The 21,912-nt window shown below is 37.1% G+C and overlaps 1 protein-coding gene across 9 annotated transcripts in view; it reads right to left on the bottom strand.

Annotated features, from left to right (window-relative positions):
• Positions 1-21,912, bottom strand: part of BNC2 (basonuclin zinc finger protein 2) — a 333,043-nt gene that overhangs the window by 20,177 nt on the left and 290,954 nt on the right. For 7 of the 9 annotated variants that reach the window (XM_088157179.1, XM_088157176.1, XM_014872199.2 and 4 more), the window contains exon 5: positions 11,184-13,150. In XM_088157179.1, coding sequence (XP_088013305.1) covers positions 11,184-13,150 — 1,967 coding nt within the window. Of the gene's footprint in view, positions 1-1,331; positions 6,963-11,183; positions 13,151-21,912 lie in introns of those variants that run through there. The other 2 variants (XM_014872529.2, XM_088157181.1) reach the window with 2 other exon arrangements.

Raw genomic sequence — 21,912 nt, 5'->3', positions numbered from 1 at the left:
TATCCTAAAACCTCCTTCCACTGATGCCCTGAATTCTCAGTAATTTCAGTCCTCTGAGATTCTTCTATACATGCTATTGTCAGCATTTATTAAATTCTCAACTTTTTACTCATCCACAAGAGAATGTGCAAAGATATCTAAGTTCAGCTTGCTGTCCAAGGATTATTTTGGAAGAAACATTAGCGGCTGTCCCAGCCTGGCGCTTATATCTCATTTGAAACATCTACTCATTCCTGACCAACAAAGAAAATTTCAATAAAGTACTTTTACTGGTTTAACAGCAGTGAGCTCCTGGGATTGTCAAAGTGCTCAGTCTTTTCCGAGGAGAGAAGGAATCAGCAGCTCAAATATAATTAACCTTCCATTCTCAATGCAAACTGCCACGCACAGGAGCTCTGCAGTCTATTAGTGAAGTTATAACGGCCAACAGGCAGAGGCAAAATTGGTCAAAAAGTTGGCTGCTGCTGTCATATTTTTAGAATTATGATTAATGACACTAATAATGTGGATGATTACTGATACGTGTATCTCCTGCAGTTTATCATATTGCACTGGCTGCCTACGTCCACAATAAACATGATGCTATCATTTACCTCTTTATTGAAGGCAATCCTTCTCTTGAAGGAGCACATTCTAATTACTTTGTAATGTTTTATGTCTTAAACATTTTGCAGCTCTGGACCTTGCCAACTGCTTCATGTCTACCATTGATTAATTACAGAATGTTTAATCAAAATTTAGAACCTAATGCAGTCATTTATGAATGCGCTGCAGTGCCAAGATAGTTAGGCTGCCATCCCAAGCTTGGAGAGTGCTGGGTTCAAAATTAAATCCCAGAAATCTGGAAGATGCCAAAGATTTTACCTCGAGTGATTTGGATTTAAAAAATCTTACTTCAGTTGATGAATGACAGGCACCCACTCAAAATGAAAGGTCTTTGTTGTATATGTATGTGTGCTTGCGTGTTCCTATCACTTTTTTCTTCTTCAAATCTCTTCATTTTTATTCTTTATGCCATTGCTGCTGCAGTTGCAGTCCCTTTACAAGCCTTCCTTGCTGCTAAAGCTCTTGCAAACACCAGGCAAAAGAGTGTAGTTTTGAAGTGGTTAAACGAGTGAAAAATAATTTGCAGGGACAAATACATAAGTTTTTTTTTTAATGTGGATTTTTATGGTACTGTCATACAACCATTCACCGTTGAAGTTAAGTGTTTTTTTAATACCATTACTGAACTGCTGAAATGGATGCTAATATAGCTTGGAGTGCTAATGTCAAATCCTGGTAATAAAAAAGACAGACTGCTGAATGAAATAATTTCAAGTAAAAAATAGAACAAAAGTGCTCTCACTCTCGCTCTACACTTTTATTGAATTGGGACTGACTGAGCCAATTGCTTTAGAAGTCTGTAAAACACAATTACTAGTGAGCTGACTGACCCAGCAGTGCCCCTTCTGTGACAGAACAGACTAAAAAGGCTGCAGAATTAGTGCTGTTCCCCTATCTGGCTATCAGACCTGAGAGACATCCAGGGTAGGATCTGTTATCCTTCCTGCCAGGGCCCCTCCTCATGAAATCTTGCTTCTCAGTCTTGCATAATATATAATCTGCGTGTATCTTCTTCTTGAAACAAGGGCTCATTTACCTTCTGAGAGGGAATCCAAGTTCTCTTTCTATCCACTGTATTTTTCACATCCTTATCTAATAACATAATGTATGTCTTTCTTTCAGTACACGCATCCACAGACACACATATACATGTTTGGTCTATTTTTATTTCCACATATTGTGTGTAAAACACAAAAGTACAACCTAAGGTTTACACGCAGAAAAATTAACTGTGTCCCATTTGTATTTTCAGTTGTAACTGGCTGAACTGTAATTGCTTTCTTTATTCTGGCATAACAAAGAAAAGGAGAGAGAGAGGGAGGAAGAGGGAAAGAAAGGGAAAAATGTATTGAACTAGAAATGTGAAATACTTTTCCCTAGTTAATAAAATAAGCAATAAAGTTTGTAAAGCACTAAAATCAAAATCAGTGACATCGGAAATAACAACTTATAAACCCTGTAATTTACATGTTGTGTTTCAGACTCATATAGTTTGACACAGACATACAGCTTGGGGCTTTCTTACCCCTCTTTATTCAGAAAGAAAAAAAAAAGGAAAACTAAAGTGACAGCAAAAAATATCTTCTTATTACAATCTTATCCTTTCCTTCTCTCCCTCTGCTTTTCCCACACAAAACAAACCATTTTACATTTATTCACAATGCCAACAAAGTCCTGCAATTCTTTCTCTTTTAAGGGAGCATACATTTCTGGCAAATCTAAAACTCTTTCATTTCTCTTCCTGGTCCATTTATATGAAGCTTGAAGGTGCCTCATGGCAAAAATGTTGAATTATTTCTTAGACAGATCTTTTAAAGCAATGCTATTTAGGGCAAGCTTAAATGTGAAATAGACTCAATTTAAAAATATAAATAAAAAAAGTTTTCTTAGCACATGGCAAACTGCTCATTTCAAAGATGTTGCTGGAAAGCAGGAAGCAGTACAAAAAGCCTTAGTTTTTTTTTTTAGAAGTAGTGGGCTTAAAACTGTTGTCAGGAAATACTCAGTATTTGCCATTAAAAGATCAACTTGTGATGAGCCGTAAGTGGCATCTCACCTGAGATATTCCTGTGTTACATCAGGCCCCCAAAGACCATCTGAGGTACCTCTAGAGGAACCATTAGAGAACATTTTATGTGTACGTGCTGGACGTGAATGAGTGATTTCTACTGAAGTACTGCAGCATAGCATCATAAATACTGGTACATGATGTGTAGCACTACTTGACTGAAGAGACAAAGGACGGCAAACTTCTAGTACTGCTGGCCAGGATTAAGTGAAAAACTGTGCACAGTGTCTTGCAGGACACTTGCAGTGCCTACACAGTGGTCTCTTCCTTGACACTGTGGAGCATTTAACTCTCATTCATAACTCTGTGTGTCCTCCTTCAGGATCACCCTGAGATAAGTAGTGAGCAGTATTTTTGACTGACATTTTCTAACTGAACAGTATATTTCTGAAACTATAGTCTCTACTTCACAAATTTGCTTTTACTCCCTGTCTTATTTATGAATGACTAGCAGCTTGTACAATCATGAAAAAAAAAAGGTCCCGGATTTAGAGAAGTTGGATTTTGGGTTTCTTTTCCCCAGAGCCCCAAAATTACCAACTATTTTTGAGCAGCATCTTTTAGTAAGATGTATTTCAGTGGAAAACTCTCCTGTCTCACCTGCCTCAGTAGCTAAGATGTATTTTGTCACAAAGCAATGGAATAGAAATACAAAGGATCTTTGTTTTACTATATTGATCACTCGCTCCATAATTCTGCTTCAAAATATATTTTGAAATTTCAACGTCTATCTAAATATACTGATAGGACTGGCACACTATCATTCAAAATAGTATTGTAGCTATTTGCAGTCATCTACATTTGGCACATTTTCCCTCTTTCAGTTTTTTGGGTTTTTTTGTTGGTGTTGAATTTGTGTGTGTGTGTGTTTGTTCATTTGTTTGTTTCAGAGTTTGTTTGCTTGTTTGTTTCAATTCATAGGACTTGCCTCACCAATTTTCTTACTCACATTAATTCGTATATGTCCCAACACAGTCACTCAGTTCATGTTCCAATGAATGAAACAGCTCAAATCTAGGGGAAAGAGCAGCATTGTCATTATGGGAAAAAGAAAATGGTCTCAGCTATTAATTATCTTTGGTCAGGGTATAAGATCTGATTAAAAGTTTGCTTCTTGAATTGAAAGTTTCTCTTTTCATGCAGACATGCACAGCTGACAAATGAATGGATCATGAATGTACGTATGACAGCATTTACCTGCCTCAGTGTCTCTGTCCTTCACTGAAAGCTGTAAATCCAAAGGGCAGTAAACACACAACGATTCCTGCCACAAATGTGTTTCCCTCACCCTTCATTATTTCTCCCCAGGCTCCCGTATCTGAGAGGACCACATCTCTCAAGTTGCAGTGTCTTGTTCCACCTAGACTTTTGGAAGTAGTGGCCTGGTGTTACCTTCTATCTGTAAAGTACACCTTCCTTCACTGTAGCAGAAATCTTACAACCTTCTGCTCTTAAGTTTAAAAGAGCAGCTAGAGGCTTTCCCTGCAGGGATTAATGTGGGTAGATGTTTTATTTAGCCCACTTCCAAAAGATTCTAGAGAAGACGGGACATCTACATAAATAGGGAACAGCTTTACGCTTACTCAGATGAATGGAAAATAATTTTCTCCCACTCCCTGGAAGATCTGTGGTTCTTCCAGTGTTTTCTAGAAACCTAGGGGCAATTAGGATATTATGATAGGCCTTCATGTTCCCCGTCCTGTCTTCTCAAATAACCTCATTCACCAAACAAAAAACACACAGGACTTATACAGGAAACTCAGACAAAACACATTCAACATTTACACTATTTGTCACAGCACATACCAGGTGAAAATATTGCTCTATACGTTTTGCTTTTGGCTAGTCTTTTTAATGTTTTACTTATGCTTCCCACCTATGTTAATCCTGGTGTAGAAGTTTGTCTAAATAAGCTTTTCAGGTCACTGAAAATACCTTGGCTTATTTGCAAGTACACATAAAAATGAGGCTTCTTGAATTGCACAAAAAACTGTATTCTCCCTCTCTAAGTGATATAATTTTGTATACCAAAGCAGAAAAAGAAAATGTAGACAGCAAGTTGTTTTAAAAAACAATCACCATCTCCAATTTGAACTCCAAATAATTGGCTGTATGTAGTTGGAAAAAAACTCTCTCCACAACAGAACTGATTCTTCAATATTTGCTCACATAAGTAGCCTTGTGCTTCAATTTATTTATTTTCTTTTAAATGCTACTTAAAAATCTTATGAAGACAGTTTTTCTATGCATTCTAGTTTTAATTCTTCTTCTCCTGTTCACATTGGTGAGTATGCAATATGACAGGCAGTCTGTGTTCAACATGACTACTCACAGAAGAGGTTAGATCAGTATATCTATGTTAGGGGTGGCACAAAATGTTTCTTTATGATACAGCTTCTCTTGGGTAAGGAAGAGTTACTGGAACATTAGCAATGACACACATCTTAGTGTCTCTGCAAGAGAAAACCTAATGGTTCATTCAATTGTATTGGATATGCAGCTAGTCTCTTTGTGAACTGCATCATGTCCAAAAACAATAGTTCAGGTATAAAATGTGTTTATATTTAAAAAAAATGTATCAGATACAATTTTTTCTCTTGACAAATGGTTCATCAAACACCTAATGTCTTAAAACTGGATTTCCTTGTTCTTACTGGAGAAAATTCAAGTTATATATGATAGCTAATTATATTTGGGGAATTATAGTAATAATTATCATGGACTGACGCAAAGTATTTTATTTCTTGGAGCTGGAATCGAGTGCACTTATCGAAAATAATTTTCTAAAAAGTTATCTACAGAAGATTCCAAGCCTACTAGGATGATTAAAAAATGGGTACTGTTGTGTCAAGGAGGTGATAACAGCAGGCAGGTAACAGTTTTCTCACATCTTCACCTCCCTTGATAATGTATGCAGTGGCTCATCATAGGTAACTGATGTTAATTTATTCCAGCACACCTGTACAGGGCCGGAAGTCAGGTAACCAGACAAAAAGTATGTCTCTGCTTTTTCAATACAGCTACCCAGAGGCCAATATCTGCACAAATTTAGTTCTGGGAACATCAGCAGTTTTTAATAAACCACCTACAGATGTCTTGCTCCATACAAATCAAGGAGTTTACATTTTTAAATCTGGACTGATTTAACTTGCAATCAAATGGCATGATCACACTTGGCACCAATAGTTACCTCATATTTATTTATAAGTCACCCCGAGCAGATATTATTTTGTTTTTAAATTTATTCATGGGGCTCAATTACCTTTATCATCTTGTGGAACACACACACACATGCACACACATATGCATGCATGCTCAGTTTTGAGAAAACTTAAACCTAAAAGACAAACCTGAGCAATGAATAGTCCTACTCAAGTAGCAGACAGACAACATGAAAAGTTTTTGCTTTGTTCCTCTGAACAGGTACACTGAGAATTAATATTTTTTCCATACTTTGAGAGAAAACAGAGTAACCTATTGTTATTAATGTTGCACTCTAGCTTAAAACCTACTGATTTTAATAGTGTCAGTACTGAGGTGAAATTGGGATTTAGCATGCACTAAGTCTAACTGAGAAGATGGCTGTATCTCTCATTTAAAAAAAAAAAATTAGTTTCTCTACAAGACCTAACACCTGCCACCCGTTTCATCACTGGTTTTAACCACAAAATTCTTGGCTCTTATAGGTAAGAGATCAAAATGAAGCCAACCACTCTAAGTTGCACCTTTCAGACCTTTACTTCTGGATATGCTCCTGAGCACAGACTTGGATGAAACTTTGGCATTGCTGTCCCCTTTGGTCAGGAAATAATTCTTCCCTCCTCCCATCCACATGTCACATCCACAGCTCAGGATCATTCCCTGAGCAGCTGTACCTCAGTGCTGACTTCAAGGATTAACCACACCTATCACTTTGTAAGCCAAATTCAGTACGTGCTGGGACAAAACTCATAGATGAGGCTGGGAAAGAGATCCCAGGGGATTCTAACCACTGTGGCCACTGGCCTCTTCTTCTCACTTGCAGGAAAAATCTTCTCTGACTCCAGAGAGAATTCAATCCACAAGGAAAAATTTTCCATTCAATTGGTCAGTCCTCAAGGAAACGTATCTTCTTCCCATTTCTTTTCCATTTAAAAAGTTACGTGAAAAGATGTCTTTCCATTCAAAAGGAGGCTTATGACACTGTTTCTGACAAAATTTTTAGTATGATCTCTTTTCCTACGTACTCTCCATTGTCTTTTTGCAACAAGACTTAGCCTGAACATCATGTCTTCAGAAGAAAGGACATCTGAAATAAATACAGGAACAGAAATGGATGAACAACTATTCAGGAAGTGGTTGTTGAAGTACGGAAGAAAAAGTGGTTTACATAAGTCTAGTGCTAGTAGTTAAAGAGAGTCAGAAAGATTTCTCAGAGGAAAACACCAAAGAATCTAGGTATTAAGGCTGATTTAATTAGTGATGTTACTCAGAAGAATGATGGAAATAAGTGCTTTTAAAAATATCTAGGCTCAGCAGATCTTGACTATTGAAAAGCAATGCTGTTTAATTTTTAGGAGTGATAACAGAATTACTGGATCTTTGATAGAAAGGAATAGTTACTTTGCTTTCCTTCCTCCTGAATTGAAAAAACACATGTGAAGTGGGACACTGAAATCTTCTGGCGATCTTGACCATAATTTGAAAAGACTAGCACTAGTTAGCCAAAGATCTCAGAGGGTATTTCAGCGTTTCAGGCAGAAGGATATTTATGCAGGTGTTGATCTTGGCACAAATGATGCAGGAATGATAAAGCTAGATCTGGTCAACCTTAGCACAAATTGCTACAGGATGCTTTCTGCAAAGAGGAGTGGGTTGCAGCCCTGACACAGATAAAACCCCTCCTTCATCAAAGCAGCACTTTTGCTCCTGATGTGATCTCCTGCCTCTGGTAACAAGCAGTCTGTATTGCAACCCCTCCTTTCCAAAGCCGATTTTACAGAACTCCACCCGCTGTCAACCATTTGGAGTTTTGTGTATGTACAAGGCAGGGGGAATATTTGATTAACCTTTGATTAACTAGAGTTTCATTGGAAAAGGACTTAAGCCAAATCAGATGTCTCTAAAAGAAACAAAAAGAATCAGCCAATGTTATCTATCTCCACTTAAACTTGTATTTTATTAGAGAACACAGCAAGAGCTGTGAGTTTTAGATATCTAAGTAGTTATAATAGGATTAATAATATAATTAATATAATGCTAGCAGTAGGCTTAATAAAACGACAAAAAAGAGATAAAAACTTCACAGGCTGTAAGCTATAGAATAGCTAGAACTCTGATTTCATTACAGAAATAGTACTGAAAGTACTGAAAATAATTAATTTCAATTTTCAAAGCAAAAACACTCTAGCTAACCAAAGATTATGTGAGTGACTCACAACACAAGCATATCACAGAGACTTTTGTAATGAGTCCAAAATGGGATGTAAATCCATTTCAAATATTATCCAGGAGTTATTACTGTATGCTGTAGGTAGCTAACCATTATTTCTCATACAGCAATTGTTAGCAAAATGCTCCTGAATTTTTAAGTGAAAATTATTTAAGTGGCTGGAAGAAGTTCTCACTTTGCAATCCTATTATTCTAATTATCCAGTTATCTTTTTGGCGATTTCTATAATCTGAAAAGCTGGGAATTGTATATACTCCCTCTGGAAAAAAAATCCCTATATATTCAAAAGGAAAATGAGAAAAAAAACCTAAAACAAATTAAATGGGAGAATTTTGGGGGTAATTAAACAGTTTGCAAAAGACCTCAAACAAACAAACAAAGCAAAGAAGCAAGTAAACAAAAAAATCACCCTCCCAACAAAACAAAAAACCCCCAACATCAGGAAAAAAAAGTGGAGAGAATATATTAATTTAAATTTCACTTCCAAACTTTATTTTTAACAAAACTGCCCTTTTTTGGACAAAGTGTTAGAAAATGTTACTTAAATCTTTCATCTTCTTTCTTTGATATGCTGTACCTATGCTTTCACTTCTCCACATTTCTAGACGTTGCACTTCTGGATAAAAATGGATAGCCCAGGAAAGCTTTGTATATGTTTCTTGCTCAAATATCTAAAAGAATTAGCCTGAACCATGAGATTATTTCCTGGTTCTTTCAAGGTATTTCCTGACTACTGTTGCAAACCAAAACTGATAAACAACTAACAAAAACTAGTAGGGCACGCAAATTGAATTACAGAACCATTCTTAAATCTTTGCAATTAAAGAATAAAACATGCAATTTTGTCCCAGGTGCAACACATAAGTGAATCATATTCTGAATGTTACTAATGTAATGATGTAGGAAGATGGCCATGTGCACTACATAACTCAAAATAATATGCAAATAATAATTTTATCTTTAAATATGCAGCTTGCATTTTAAGATACTAAATCAGATTTTTATTTAATGCTTGCTTTCAATAAGATTAACAGCAGTATCCTGTAGATAGATTCTGTATGTAGATCACAAAAAAATTTCAAAATGTGCCCTATTTGAAGGTTCTTGTCTTGGAAATATTTTATATGTGTCATCACAGTCACTCCTTCTTAGAATATCTAAATATTTACTATGCTAACTTTATTACTACCTCGATCTTTCAATATATTACTGCTGAATTTTAATACACTACATAAAGTTCCAAATCCTAAAGCTAATCAGCTCTTGTTTCACATGCTCAAATCAAAGTTGTTTTGTGTACTACATGACTGATTTTTCCTAATTCATTTAAGGCAACAGACTGACCAAAAGAAATTCTTGATTAACAAAGACTATGATTTCAGAAACCAAAAGGGGTTGTACATATCTAAACTTAGCATAGATTATGCCACTGACTCACATACTTCCCTTGCCAAATTCAAGACTCATAAAACTTATCAGCACGCAGCAAGAAAAGGAGTCTTAATTTAGATCTACCTGCTTTTTATCCATTAGTTTAGCCTACTGAAATGCAAACTTCCTAGATTGTCCTTCTTACGTATTTTGAACTTGTATTCTTATGTTTGCTCACAATTTTCTGTTTAGTGGATTTCATAAATTATAAGAGAAGACATGAGATATTTGGGGACAATATTCTTCCTCAACACAGCGAATTTTGTTCCACAGTATCCTTAACACTAACTTGTTTTTATTTTATAAGATGCAAAACATTCCTTTTAAACCCACATTGATTTAAATGAAAAAAATACAAAAATAATCAGAAGCTATGTATAAAATGTTTAGCTAGATTTAATTTCCTTCCTGTGCCTGCTGAATTTTTATAGCCTAATGAAAAAATATGAAACACAAGTAAAAGAAATGAGGTGACCCAATTTCATCATTACTCCATGAACCAGAGAGATTTTGTTATGTGACAATTTGATCATCAAATGAGAAAGCTTTTATCCACAATTATGAAAAAACATGTTATCCTATCACCTTGACAAATTCCATTTATATTACATTTTCCTCAGCAATCAAAAAGAACAGTCTATAAAAAAACTAACCAAAAAAGCCCCAAAACAAGCAAAAAAACCCAACCAAACAAACACAAAACAAAACAAAACAAAACAAAAGCCAACCAAAAAACCCAAAAAAAACCTCAGCCAAAAAATAATCCCCCTAAACCAAAGAATTTATGGACCAGCTGCTTCTGTTTAAGCCAACTGCTTTTGTATTGATGCAGCATAGCTTGGGCATGATGTCATCTGAAGAGCCAGGAGAATATACCCTGGTTGATCTTAAATATATGTAGGGAACCCTTTTCTCTCTGAATGTGCATCATTTCCACTGGTGGAGAACGGAGTTGCTCACATGAAGAAAAAAATAAGGGAGACTAAATGATCATAGTGGATAGAGATGTGTCTAGGTTCTACTAAAGAAACAGACAATGATTTTCTTAATCTTGTTCTCACCACAACATAGAACTTAGTTTTAAAAATTAAAGATGGTAAAGAACAACCTTCTAATACTTCTTGTTTGCTTTTGGACACTTGGACACTTGGAAAATTCCCTATGAGAATGGAAATAATTCCAGCATTTTATTACCAATCTCCATCCATTCATTCAACCACCCATCCATCTTTGCCCTCCTTCCTAGCTCTATGGTTTGATATGCATGCATGGAGATGTTTATATTGTATATAATTTACTATGCACTTAATATAAGATTTTCTTATTTTAAATGTTACAGGTAGAAGAAAATAAATGTAATGAGGGTTGTAGCTTATAAACAGAAGTACAATACACATGTCCATAGGAATATAGAAAGTATAGCGACATTTATTATCTAGTCAGTCACTTAAGAGGATGGCACAATATATACACCACTCTGAATGCCAAGGAACAATGAAAATCTTAAATCTCTTTCAATGTCATGGGAACACAATTGTCACTTGTCATTACTCTGCATCTCTCTATTTCTTCATATAGCCTAAACTGCCTATTCTTCCATAATTCAACACATTTAATAATGCAGAAAATCAATTAATATTTACTGACCTGTCTCTGCTTCTCCGTGATGGGAACGCAGCATTACAGCCAGCCACTGTGCAGACATGCATCTCTTTTAAATGAACATTTCGGTAGTGAAGCTTCACGCTGTAGGAACTCTTGAAACTTTTCTTGCAAACATAGCAGATCTTGGGGTCTGGGCTGGAGCACATTTCACCTTCTGGGGAGAACTTCTGAGGGCTGCTGTAGTTGAATGTGGAAGCAAAACTTTCATGAAGAGCAGCCATACTGGCACTGCCTCCATTGTACAGTCCATATTGGCTCATATAGAACATATCGTATGTAGGGTCAGTATACTCTTCCTTCACCTTAATGACATCCTGGTTAGAAGAGTCATTGTGGTTTTCATCTGGTTGGTCACTGTGCATCATAGATTTTTCACCAGGTTCGTGGAGGCGATCATCACCTTCCAGGGATTCTTCACATAATTTGGGCTCTGATGACTCTGACTCATTTTCATAGTCTCTCTCATGCTCCTGGTCTTCTGATGTCATGCTGTCTGCCCTTCTTATGTCTGGTCTGGACAGACATCTGCTTCTGTCACTTTTGGAAAAGTCTTTCACAGACAGGCCTGGGCTCATTTCCTCCTGAGAATGGCAGTGATTGTCATGACCAATGTCATTCACCATCGTGCTCCTGTCATTCACCTCTTCATCTTCATCATCAAACTCATCAGCAGTGTCAATAACTTCCTTTTCAATTTTAACTGGCATGCTTGACTTCCTTGGCTTCTTCTTGGGGGCAAGGTCTGCATTGGGCTCTGGGGTAGGCATCAACACTGAAGGTACCGATGACTCTGAAGGAGGAGGGGGATGCTGCTCCATGCCACTCACAGCTGGTATTATGGGACTGGTTGGGAGTGAGGTTGGAGGACTCACCATCTCTCCAGGAGTAAGTAAATTTCTGTAAAAAGGAGGAACAGGTTGGACAGTCTTTAAAGCTGGGAAGACCAGCTGACTGGGAAGAGGGTTCTGTAGTACCGGGTCTAGAGGGGGAGTGGTAAACCCCATCGGTGGACGCCCAGGGCTTGTTAAAGTTAGGTTGGATTTTGTACTTGCTATGACAGGAGTGGCAGCACCTGATGTAGCACGAATTAGATCTTTGTCACGGTTATTCCTTAGCATAGGCATGTGGAGGCGGGGATTGGGGTTAGCACTGTGGCGATTACGGCTTCTGAGAGAGCTGAAGACCATATTGCAGCCTTCAATAGTGCATCGATGCTTGATTTTCAGGTGCACAGCATTGTAGTGGATTTTAAGAGTACCTTTGTCGTAGAAAGTTTTGCCACATGCATTGCAAAACACTCTTCCTTTCCTGGAGGCTGACCCCATTCTCCTCATTCTGTGAATTCGGAATGAGCTTTTTGTGTGTTCTGTTTTTGATAAATCATTGACTGGCGTAGGTGTTTGAACAGGAGAGACACAGGCTGGCTCAGTTTTGGGCTCCACATTTGTGATGCTGGTCAAAGCATTCCTGCTGGATGCTTGCTCATTCTTGAAAGGTGTAGGGGACACTTCAGATTCACTGCTCTCATTATATTCGTTTTGGGTCGTAAGGCTTGGTTCACGGAGCCTCATTGCTGGCTGTTCCAGCAGGAGGCCATTTGGAGGCAGCCCCAGCAGTGGAGCAGAGACTGGATTTATGTACTGGAATGGAAGCAGGAATGCAAGGCTGTTCGGGATGTTTTCAAAATGATGAATGCTGGAAGGGTTGCTATTCTCCAGGTGAGCAAGGAGACTTGGGCTCCTGGTGCGATTATTGCTTTCAATAAAAGTCCTTATATCTGAATCTGTCTTTGAAGATGGCACAGCCACAGCCTGCCCTTCTTTTTCTTGAATTGCCATCAGCTCCACGATAGATTTAGTTTCTCCAAATCTCAGGAACTGCTGAAGGGTAATGATCTCTTCTTCCCTGGACATGATGGCCCAGCGGTCCAGCACCTTGCCTGCAGCATCCTAGAGGCCATATCAAAGAAACAACAAAGACAAAACACAAAGAAAAGCTTATTGATTCTGCATAATTATTGAAGAAGGTGCTCTGCTGTCTGAACGTGAAACACTAAGCTCAAAAAACAAGATGCAAACAGTGTTAATAGAACTTGACCAAACCACACAAACTTTCCATCCATGCAAATACTGCAATTAGAGTCACAGTCAGAAAACCAGATTGACTTTAATAGTGTTATAGTACACAAAACGTAGAGCCAGGGACCCTGTGATCTAAAATGCTTTCAGTACTTTTAACAACAGTGACCTCTGTAGAATGCTACTGTTTAGAAGACATTAGTAAAACAAGAACTGTTGCTGTACACACCACTGTAAAATACAAAAAATTGTACTTTAATTACTATTAAATGGTAACACTATTAGAAAGAGCTAAATAAATACAATTGATAGATTTGCTCCTTAAGTACAAGCAGATGTAAGACTGAAGCCATTTATAGGCCATTTCACAAGAAATTTTGATGGAAGGCAAAATGTCTTGAAAACAGCACGTAACACTTGTACCTTAATCCCTTTTCCTGGACTATTACTGGCAATTGATTGTAAGCTTGCAATCTTGATATGGTTTAGACTTGAGAGATTATATTTTTTTGTAGCCTTGTTATAAATGACAGTTAAAAATATGTAAAAAGTAAGGATCTGATGGATGTAGATAGCATAAATGTGTAAAAATGTTGTCTCTTAACATTGCCTTCTGATAGCAAGGGAAAAATCCAGAGAGAATACACATCAGTAATCACTAGACTATCTGTTGTTAAATATACATTAAAAAGCATTTCACACTTTCATTTTTGCTAGTAAGCATGAGATTTGCCTGAAGGTAGGTCTTAAAAATTCTGCAGTGTAATGTCAGGCAATCCATTCCAGCAAGTATTGATAAAAACATATTAAAATACTTATATAATGAATACATCATTTTATTGGCATCTTTCCTTTTGGGCAAATGCTGGACATAACATTAGCACACTAACTATAACCAACAAGAAATGTGGAAGGCCATCAAACCGAAATTATTCCAAAGCTTCCTCATGCATTAAACAGTTTGAAAGCCTTACAAGACACACCACCATACTGCCTCTGATAATTTTATGTCTTGAATCTCAGGTTCAGAACCTTACCCGAAGACTTGGACAACACACTATTGAAAAAACCATTAACTCTTTTTTGATTATGAAATCTGAAAATACCTTTCTTCCCCTCCAGCCCTGGATTTATTTTTTAATTTATTAAATTAATTAATTCTTTTCAGTCATCAGACAATTGATTATTCTCTTCCCTTACATTTCCTAGAGTACCGAAAAATATAATTTTGCAATGTCAAATACTAAAGCATGTGTTTAATTGCTTAGTGTTGGTTTTGTTATTTCAGTTTGAATATGTACAGCTCAGTTCACCTCTCTGGGTATAAAATTAATGTTGAAGATTAATGACATGTATGTTTCAGTACCTTAGATACAACTACAAAATCTTTAGAAATGCTCCACACATGAACATTTACAATTGAACCCTGAAAGACAGTGAAACCAACAGCCAATAACTTGGAAAATCTTACCAGATGGAAAGCTCCAAAACCCATCTATGTGTAGAAAATGTTGAGTCTGTATTTTTGGTGATGAATGAAACATCATGATGCAGGTTTTGGTTTGCAGCATTACCACGGAAATGTGTTCACCTTTGAATACCCCTAAGCACAGTGGACATTTCTGATTTCTTGATTTACAATTCTTGATGTAGCAGTATTTTACAGGAAGTCAGTACTATCTAACTTAATCATCCAGAACATCAAATATCTCCCCCAACAAGAAAAATAAGTGAAACAAAACAAAACCTAAATGGGATGAGGGGTAGGACAAAAAAACCACCAATGTAATAAAAAAAATTAAAGGACAGGTTCATAGTTTAAAGCTCCAATATTATATTTTCTTTTTTCCACCTAAATACTTTTTTCCCACCCAACTTCAGCTACTCTCCTCTTGGGTAAGGTCGAAAGTTTCTTACATCTACTTCAACAACATCCAGCCAACCACAGCAGCTCAACATATGGGTAATTCCTACATGGAAGTGCAAAACCAGATTTAAATAAGATTTTGATCTCCAAGCCTTTGCTGTCATATCTGACCTCATCTATATGCACACATTTCCCATCCCAAATCACAAATAATAACTCCTTCTAACTCTAACCCCCATAGTTTGAAGATGGAAATAACATTGCCTAATTTACACTGCTTACCTGTATTGTATTTGGATTCCTGTCTGCAGCCAGCTGCAGGCTGCTTTGTAATGTACTAGTGCTACATTTTATTTTGTTTTTAATTTGTAAATCAAGTGTATATAACAGATGGGTGCTTTACAAAAACCGATATATAAGTAATTAAAAGTTAATCACAGCTAGCACGACAATAACTCATGAGAGTAGTAGGTAGAGATCCTAACAGACTCCCACATGTAAGGGGAAGGCCGTGTCACACAGTTTTTCCCTGATGGCAGCAGAGCCAGCTCTCTGCATATATAGAACAGGCAGGCAAGCCTTTAAATGCAGGGGTTCTCTGTGTGCTTTCAGAGAATTATTCCACATCTTAACTGAGCAAAGCTGGCGCTTAGCTACATGAGTTACCTCTTGATGAGACACCACCACCCTTTGTTTCATTTTGTTTACGAATTTACAATGAGGAGCACTAGATCTTCAGCAGCTGTGAAGTCCCACTGATCAGAGAAACTGGCAGTCAGGGTGTAACAGTCATGGGGTTACCCTCGTTGTCACAGAAAAAGCAGGGAACCAGAACGTTGCTTTTAAATAATCCTTGTCTACTCCTACTAGTTATATAAAGCTTTATCTTGTTAATTTTCAGCAAGAAGTTTTCTGACCCTTGTCGCCCAACTAAAGTAAAGAGAAATATGCAGATGCCTATATTCCATAAAACCCTCACTGCTTATGGATACAGTCTAGCATATGCTTCAATATTTACACAGTGAAAGCTTTCCATAAATCATTGTAAGCATGTATTATGCGAAACTAGATAAAGAGTGAATAGGAATGTCATTTTTTGATAAAACTTAAAATTAACAAAAAATCTAACCATTATCCCATTTGAATTTAGCTATAACTAGCTGGGGATCTTTCTGTATATGGTAATACTTGATTAGAGGTTCAAGTCCTTTCTTACATGTAATCGATTTCTTGTTTCTTACAATCTCTCATGCTAAATTTTCTCCCCGAAGCCATTAAAGCATATCAACATTTAAATACTTCATGACAAAAGGTTCCAATTTATATTACTTTTTTCAGCTCACAACTGATTAAGCCAAGCCTCCAGTGACAATGTGTACAAGGAAGTCAGTGAGTACAGAGATACCACTGCATGCATACAGCTCTAAGCCAGGCAGGAGACAAGCCCAATCTGTACAGCATACACTGACGCTCTTCCTTCTTTGTCCAAACAGCCTCGCTTTGATTATTAATTTAATCAATATTATTTTGTTTTATTTTGTTTATTTATTTATTTATTACATTTTATTTTACTGTATGGTTCTCTTTCTCACAATTTGATAGAGAAAATCTTTTAATCTTTAAACTATATTAAACTGACCTCCAAGGATCCAAAACATAACTCATAACCTTTTCTAACTCTAACTACACAGTCAAGCCTATTATTTGAATAAACAGGTCCACATACACACATATGACATTAGCTCTGTAAAGTAATCTCATGGTTTATCAGCCTGAACCTGCATCCTGAATTTTGCTGACCATATGTTAAGAAGAGAGATGTGTGTCAGGATATGTTAGGGTACATCTTGTCTTAAACTTCTGGGTTAAGAAAAACACATGTTGGTATCAAGATGATTATCTTGAATGACACAAACAGGCTACAACAGAGGATGGGCACAAATATCGCTCTAATTTTTAGAAGCTTAACTGGGGAGGATGGCAAAGATGAGTCTTCATTCCCAGAAGGCCTTTAGCCTTTAAATCTTTCAATTCAACTTTAAAACCTCCCAATTTAAAAACTGCCTATTTAGACAGTAAGAGCAGTCTATACAAGCATACACCATAAACATACACTGGAAACCTTGAACTTTGGTTATGAAATCAGTTGTTTTAAATTCTCATTTTGTGTGAGAAGCTCCCATGACTGCTATGACTGCATTACAGGCAGAAATTTTGTATGTCTACACACCGAGAAACAGATTTATGTATGTATACAACACTGAATTTTTGCAGTTCTATTTTATCTTACTGATTCACTTCTTAGGATAGAAAAAATGTATACATACACCTGACTGGATACACAGTCAGAGATGCTTCTACAAGGCTGAGATTAACATAAAGGTTAAAAAATAGTTAGATTGCTTCTAAAACTAGCTTTATGTTCTGGGAGACACTCAAGGATTATTTTTAGGCACTACTGGGATAACTTCTGAGAATCACTCAAAATTATACAGAAAAAGAAATCACTGCTAGTCTTCATATTTTAGTAAGTTTGCATATGCACCTAAACTGTGGCTTTTGATGCATATCAGCGAAGTTTCCTTGTTGCAAAATATTGCACAGATACATATTTGATTAAATTATTAGGCTAGCTCAGGATTTATCACAAATTTTTCTTCTACAAGCTCTTCTTAAGGAGCTACATATTTTCAGCTGATCTCAAAGAAGGATTTGAATGCAGCTGTAACAGTTGAAAAGCAGACAGAAATATACTAATTTGGTCATACTATAATTGCACAGGATGGTTTTAATTAGGGTGTAAACAGAAAAAAATCAACATTTGTTTCTAATAAAGAAAAGCCTTCATAATTTCCATAATTTAGGGTTTTTTTTTTTGATTGGCTGAATTTCCCAGAAGCATCTCTTTGCTTCACAAATAAATTTCAAGCTGTTACACTCCGGGTAGTCTTACTACTCCTGGGGTAAGAGTTACCAAAACTGTGCAACAGCACACCAACTCACAATAGTACAGATGGGACAATGTGCAAAATCTCTAACTAATTTTGGCTAACTCCCACTGATTTCAGTATGACCAAAGTAAACCCTTTATCGTTTTCAACAGAAATATACACTCACACATGCAGTCAGATACTCATTTTCCTGACAGGATTTTTTACCATGCTGCATCTCACTCACCTTTGCTCCTGTAAACATGAAAAAAAGATGTGCATACTTGCTCACTGTGATTTTACATGTGCAACTAATATGAGATTTAACACACTAAGTCTGCAAAGAGGCATGGTTGAAATTTTTTCCCCTCAGCTGTCACTTCTCATCCACCTCCCACCAGCCTCCCTTAACCAACGGAAACCATATGAAAAAATGCATGTTTAAGTGTCAGCAGTCCTTTCCCTGAGTTATACTGCTGTAGCAGGAGCAAACAGTGCAGCACTACTGAGTTCTCAGTCAATAATGGAAATCTTTATCTTTTGACTTCACTGCAGCCTCCATTCTGCTAGAACTGATAGATATTCTTCCCTTTTGGCACCCCCTTTTTCTTACTACTTGTTTGCCTTGCCCCAAAGACACAGGGTAAGCATGAGGATATCTGAATGCTCCAGGAGAAGAGAAGGTGGCTGTCTCAAATTATCACTGAGAATGACACTGGCAGTGTGTGTTCAAATGAAGAGTAGCATAAAGGAGACTTTATTTACTTACTTACATACATATTATTTACACACACTTACATGCTTACTTTGCTACCAGGTTTGTACTTGCCCTGGTTCCTCTTTCTTCTCCACATCTCTTTATGCATTCAGCAGCAAGAAGTTTTGTGTTTTGACCAAAAGGACCCCCAAAGACCTTTTCAAACTTTATGAACTGATGTTGTAGACACTGGGGCAAATCTGGCTGCACTTAAAATAATTGCACCATAAACCTGGAGTAATTCCACAGACCACGCTGGAAAGTAATTTTGACCTAACTTAGCCCTTAAACATGATGTGGAGCCAAATCTGTGTGAATATATATTGGGGACATACCACCACGGTGGAGCACAGCAGCTGTGTAACAACACACAGGAGCACTGCTCAACGGTTTTGGAGTGAAAGTGAGGAACACCATGTCCTGCTGAAACTGCAGATGAAACATAAGGCAGTGGAATGCAATAACCGCAGCGGAAACCTGGCCAGGACACCGCCGTTAACCACCCACACTCTCGCTTAATAGCCTTCAAGGTCTTTATTGACCAAAAGTATGCAGGTCTTCTGTTTCATATCTTATCCCAAAGATGCATGCCAGGAGTGCAGACCTCTCCCTGCACAAGCAACCTGCTGGGGTGCTGGTTCTGGACTAAGCTGCATGGAGTGGTATGAAAACACTGGATCCTGAACACATGACTCCTTTTGGGGAATGAACTTCCTCATAGTGTATCCCAATCATAGCATGCCTTTTTATTTTTTCAGATTCATCAATTTTAAAATGCCTTGAAAGCATTGCCCTGAAAGAGGATGAGACTGTCATTTGCCAACTATAAAACAGCCATGTGGATTGGGGGTAATGTCTCTTACGGATTTCAGAAAAGAAATAGTAATTTGAACTCTTTTTCCTCTTCATGAATGTGTATTCACCTCTGCAATTCCAGTGAAACTATTAGGATGCAAGGGCACTAGTTTTAAATGCTTTGTCTGATTTTTTAAACATATTGTTTGACTTTTGATAAAATATTCTCTTTGTTATGGATGATTATGGGCCAGATAATATGTATATATGTATAATTCACAAGACAGTGACTATTTTTTTCCTGAGTAACACTGCACACAGTATTTTTATTTTAAAAATTATAATAGATCACTGTGGGGTTACAGTGTATTTAATCACAATAGATTGAGCTTTATTTAATCATAGTAACTACATCAAGTTTCTTTGTATTTGGGTGCCAGACAATTTTTTTTTTTCACAGCAGATGTCTGTCCATACTTCGAGGAAAAAAATCTAAGCATAACCAGAGTGTGATACTCTTCTTGCATTTACTAGTTTTCACAGTGTATAACTGCTGTGGTTTAACCCCAGCTGGCCAATAGCTGCTCACTCACTATCCCCTCTGGCCCCAGTGGGTAGGAGAATTGGAGAGAAAAGATAAACCTTCTGGGTTGAGACAAGAACAGTTTCATAATTGAAATAAAATAAAATAAAATATACCAATATTACTGGAAATGAAAAGGAGAGGGGAATAAAACCCAAGAGAAAGGAGTGATGCACAATAAAATTTCTCACTGCCTGCTGACTGATACCCAGACAGTTCCCAAGCAGTGACTGGCCTCTCCCAGCCAACTGCCCCCAGTTTATATATTGGGCATGATGTTCAAGGGTATGGAATATAACTTTGGCCACTTCAAGCCACCCATCCTGGCCATCCTCTCTCACAACTTCTTGTGCACCTGGCTGCTGGTAGTGCATGAGACACAGAGAGTTCTTGGTTCAGAGTAAGCACTACTTAGCAACAACTAGAAATCACTGCTATTCAAAGGATTCTCATACTAAATCCAAAACATAGCATTGCACCAGCTACTAAGAAGACAGTTAACTCTATCCCAGCCAAACCCAGTACAAAGTAGTATGATGTCAACATTTGCTTTGATTTACCACCATTCTGTTGTTGACAAGTGTTAAAAGGCAAAAGATGCCACTCTTTGATGACAGAAGAACTCCTGTTAGCATGGATACAAACTGACACTTTAAGATTTAAAAAGATCCAAGGCAATTTTTTAGCATTCTCCTTATCTCATTTATTTTGAACTACTAGGGACGTTTCCCAAGTATTTTGTCTTTCTCACCCCAAGAACTGCACAAATTTTCAAATGCCAACATTTATTCCCTTTACCATCCGTTCTGGTTGAGATGTCCAGAAGATTTTTGGAAATGAGAAATTAATATGAGGTGAATATATACATTATGATATCTGCTCATGAAAGTATTTTTAATGCACACTAAAGGGGAAGCATTTGTTCTCAACATTCCTGAAATGGTAAAATATCCAGACTTTATTGAAATTATTTATTCAAATTTCTTAAATGGCTTTGAAATCCATAACCGTGGACCCAAAGTAGAGAATATTTTGACCCTTTTGTTTCCCTATAACCTGCTAGAGTGGAAAATCTATTGCAGTATCTGAAGAAGCTTTGCCACTAATTTGTGGCAAGGAACAGCATGTTTGTCCTTAGGCCAACATGGCTACTAGAGGTAATTAAATCACCAAGCACATGGTGTATATGTGTAAAATTTAGAGTGTATGAGGTGCCACGGGCACTTTTCAGATAGCATGTAAACAGAGACATGAACATGGTAAGCCACTGAAATAATTTCAGCTACAAAATAATTTTAATACAATTTTGCATGTAAGTGAGTTGGAAATAACCATCGTGCATATAATAGCAATGACTGATTTTCATTCTCACTTTCAACAATTTTTGCATATATATTTCTCAGTTTTGGTATAGTACATTAAAAAAATTTGCCTTGATACTACCAGTCACCAAAAATCACTTGTGTTTTTACTTTTCGGTGTTAGTGCTGTAAAATTCACTGAAAAGTAAAGCCGTATTTTCTCTGGTTTTCTGTACTCTGGCAGTCTTTCAGTAAGCATAGGAAGTACTTTCTGAGCCTCAGTTTCACTAACACTGAAAGAATGACACATATTTTTTATGAGAAATAGGAAATATTCACATGGAGCACTCATAAGGTATTGTATTTGCAATACACACAGCCACAAGAGACACTCAGCCTC

This window comes from Sturnus vulgaris, chromosome Z (assembly GCF_052056855.1).
Source record: "Sturnus vulgaris isolate bStuVul1 chromosome Z, bStuVul1.hap1, whole genome shotgun sequence".
In the NCBI taxonomy this organism is placed as follows: Eukaryota; Metazoa; Chordata; class Aves; order Passeriformes; family Sturnidae; genus Sturnus; species Sturnus vulgaris.
The sequence above is the reverse complement of the archived record's forward strand: the minus strand, read 5'-3'. Positions and strand labels throughout refer to the sequence as shown.